The sequence below is a fragment of the Orycteropus afer genome, unplaced genomic scaffold, assembly GCF_000298275.1.
Source record: "Orycteropus afer afer isolate SDZICR_OR568_19922 unplaced genomic scaffold, OryAfe1.0 scaffold00007, whole genome shotgun sequence".
In the NCBI taxonomy this organism is placed as follows: domain Eukaryota; kingdom Metazoa; phylum Chordata; class Mammalia; order Tubulidentata; family Orycteropodidae; genus Orycteropus; species Orycteropus afer.
In genome coordinates, this window is record NW_006921594.1 from 17,810,378 (window position 1) to 17,813,151 (window position 2,774).

Here is a 2,774-nt window from a genome sequence, read left to right on the forward strand (position 1 = left end):
TTTGGATACTTCCATAACTGGGTTGATTTCTGGGTGTTAATGTGTGTTAACAGTCAGTTGTCATTTGCTGTTGTTGGTTCTCTGTCCAAAGGAGTCCCTTTAGCATCTCTTATAAGGCTGGTCTGTTTTTATCAAATTCCCTTAATTTCTGCTTATCTGAATATGTCCTAATTTCACCTAATTTGAGGGGTAATTTTGCTTGGTATATAATTCTTGGTTAGAAATTTTTTTCTTTCAGGGTTTTATATATACCATCCCATTGCCTTCTCACCTGCATGGTTTCTGCCAAGAAATCCGAGCTTAGTCTTATTGGTTGCCCATTGTAGGTAAATTTTCTTTTTTCCTGTGCTGCTTTCAGGATTCTTTCTTTGTCTTTGATTTTGGTGAGTTGATGATGATATGTCTTGGTGATTTTCTTTTGTGGTCTATCCTGCTTAGGCTTCATTGAACTTCTTGAATGGATATATTGTTGTCTTTCATCAATCAAGGAAATTTTCTTCCAACATATCTTTGACTATTTTCTCTGTGGTTTTATTTGTTTCTTCCTGTTCTGAATTCTAATTCCACTTAGGTGATTCCTTTTGATGGTATCCTACATGAACTTTAGGCTTTCTTCATGTAGTTTTGATCTTTTTTTCTGATTGACCCCTTTGCAGAGAAGTATTGAGGTATTTGTTTTCAATCTCACTAATTCTGTCTTCATTGATTCAATTCTACTCTTTTGCCCATTCAATTTGTTATCTATTTCTGAAAATTTAGTGTTAATCTTCTGGATTTCTATCTGTAGATTTTGTAACATTTCTAATTTTTCATTTATTTTGTCATTTTTGTTCTTGTCTTGTCTTCCAAAATTGTTCTAGGGTTTTTTCTGTGTTTTCCTCAATTTTGTCAATGTTTTCTTTGATCTCTCTCTCAGTCCATTGAAGGTACCTAAATATAATTCTTTTGAATTCCTTATCAGGGAGTTCCAATGATGCTTCATCCTTGGGTCTGTATTCTGGTCCCTTGTTTCTACCACTTTATCTTACTTCTTTGTGTGGACTGTGATGGTTTGTTGTCTCTGAGACATTGTGACATTTTTGTGTTTATATTTAATTGGTGTGAGCTCTGGTGGCTTGTGCCTAAGGCATTTGACTGCTAACCAGAAGGCTGGTGGTTCAAACTCACCAGCCGCTTCTTGGAAGGAAAGTTGGGCATTCTATTTCCACAGTGATACTGCCTCAAAAACCCAAGGAGGGGCTGCTGTGAGTTGGATCTGACTCGATGGCAGTGATTTAATTGGTGATTGTATGTTAGAGTGATTTGCCCAAGATTTTAGTTTTCCTTGCTTTGTTTGGATGTATCTGAGTAAGCAAGGTACTGTGCTCCTCTGTTCACTAGTTGGCAGCACTTATGCACTCACCACTTGTCTCCTTTCCAGTCATCAGCCTCCTGTATGTCCATGCTGCCTTGGCAAATGGAGCCTATTCTTAGGTCCCTGGAATCTGAACAAGAATGCTATCGCTTTAAATATCCAAAATGGCTGCACTTCTTTTAAACATTCAAAATGGCTGTACCCTCCAGACTTCTGAAAATCCACAGCTCAATTTGTCTCCTTTTTTGCTGTTTCCCTTTTTAGTCAACAGCCACCAGGGCAGCCCTTGGTGAGCAGAGCTGATTTTCATGTTAATTCTCAGGTACTAACACCACTTGGAAATATTCAAACTGTGCCATCAGGATAGCTGACAGTCTACAGTTCCATTTGTCTCCTTATTCACTGTTTTCACTCAGGTTCTTCTACTAGTTGGTGTTTAATCCATTTCTATATCCTTCGTTTCAGAGCTCAGGGCTCCAGAATTATCTTCTGTATCTGTGTCAATTGGTTTCTCTTTTCTTTGTTGAAGAGGGTCTGTGCAGCTTGTCTGCCTATTCTTCCATCTTACTGGAAGTTCTTAAAGATTATTCTTAACTCAGACACCCACTAAGAGTTAAAACAATTGAAACAGAGGACCCCAAAAAACTGTAACTTTAAAAATATCTCTAATTTGCTTCAGCTAATAATTATTACTAATGCTGTTGGAGAATGTTCAGAGTAACTAATAGCATGCTGGATCTTTTAAAAATAGTTGTATTATTTAATAATAAGTAGTTTGCAAATATTCTTTGAAACACAAATTGGGATAAATAGCACAGAAAAACAGGAAGATATTAACCCCTCTGTTTTATGCTTGTCCAGTGGAGGGCAGGATCAATCTCTATGCCTCCCTCCCCCTGCAAAATTTGGTCAGATAGTGAGATGAATGTCACCACATGTCTTTTTCTCTTTGTTCAAGTCTCCAATATATGGCTGTTACTTAATTAAATTCTCTTTCATGTCACTTTTTCCTCTTCTTAACTCTTCCTAATGTTTTCTATGAGAGTTCTTTGAACCAGTGTTCCAAGTCATTTGTTGCATTTGGTTGCATCCATTCCACTGTTCAACACATTCATTGACATCTTTGTTTCAGGAATAATATTTTTATGGTTAATATCTCAATTTGTTTTCATAATTGCTATTTCTAATTCTTTTTAGGAAGAGATCCATATTTACACCCATTTCAAAGAAAGGTGATTCCACAGAATATGGAAATTATCAAATAATATCATTAATACCACACACAGGTAAAATCTTACTGAAGATAATTCAAAAATGGTTGCAGCAATATATTGACAGAGAATTTCCAGAAATTCAAGCTGGAGTCAGAAGAGGATGTGGAACAAGGGATATCATTGCTGATGTCAGATGGATCTTGGCT

The 2,774-nt window shown here is 36.5% G+C and overlaps 1 protein-coding gene across 1 annotated transcript in view; it reads left to right on the forward strand.

Annotated features, from left to right (window-relative positions):
• Nucleotides 1-2,774, forward strand: part of FBXL13 (F-box and leucine rich repeat protein 13) — a 304,871-nt gene that overhangs the window by 36,512 nt on the left and 265,585 nt on the right. Inside the window, exon 4 of the mRNA XM_007945197.1 lies at nucleotides 2,216-2,262. Within this exon, the coding sequence (XP_007943388.1) occupies nucleotides 2,216-2,262 (47 nt within the window). The remainder of the gene's footprint in view (nucleotides 1-2,215; nucleotides 2,263-2,774) is intronic.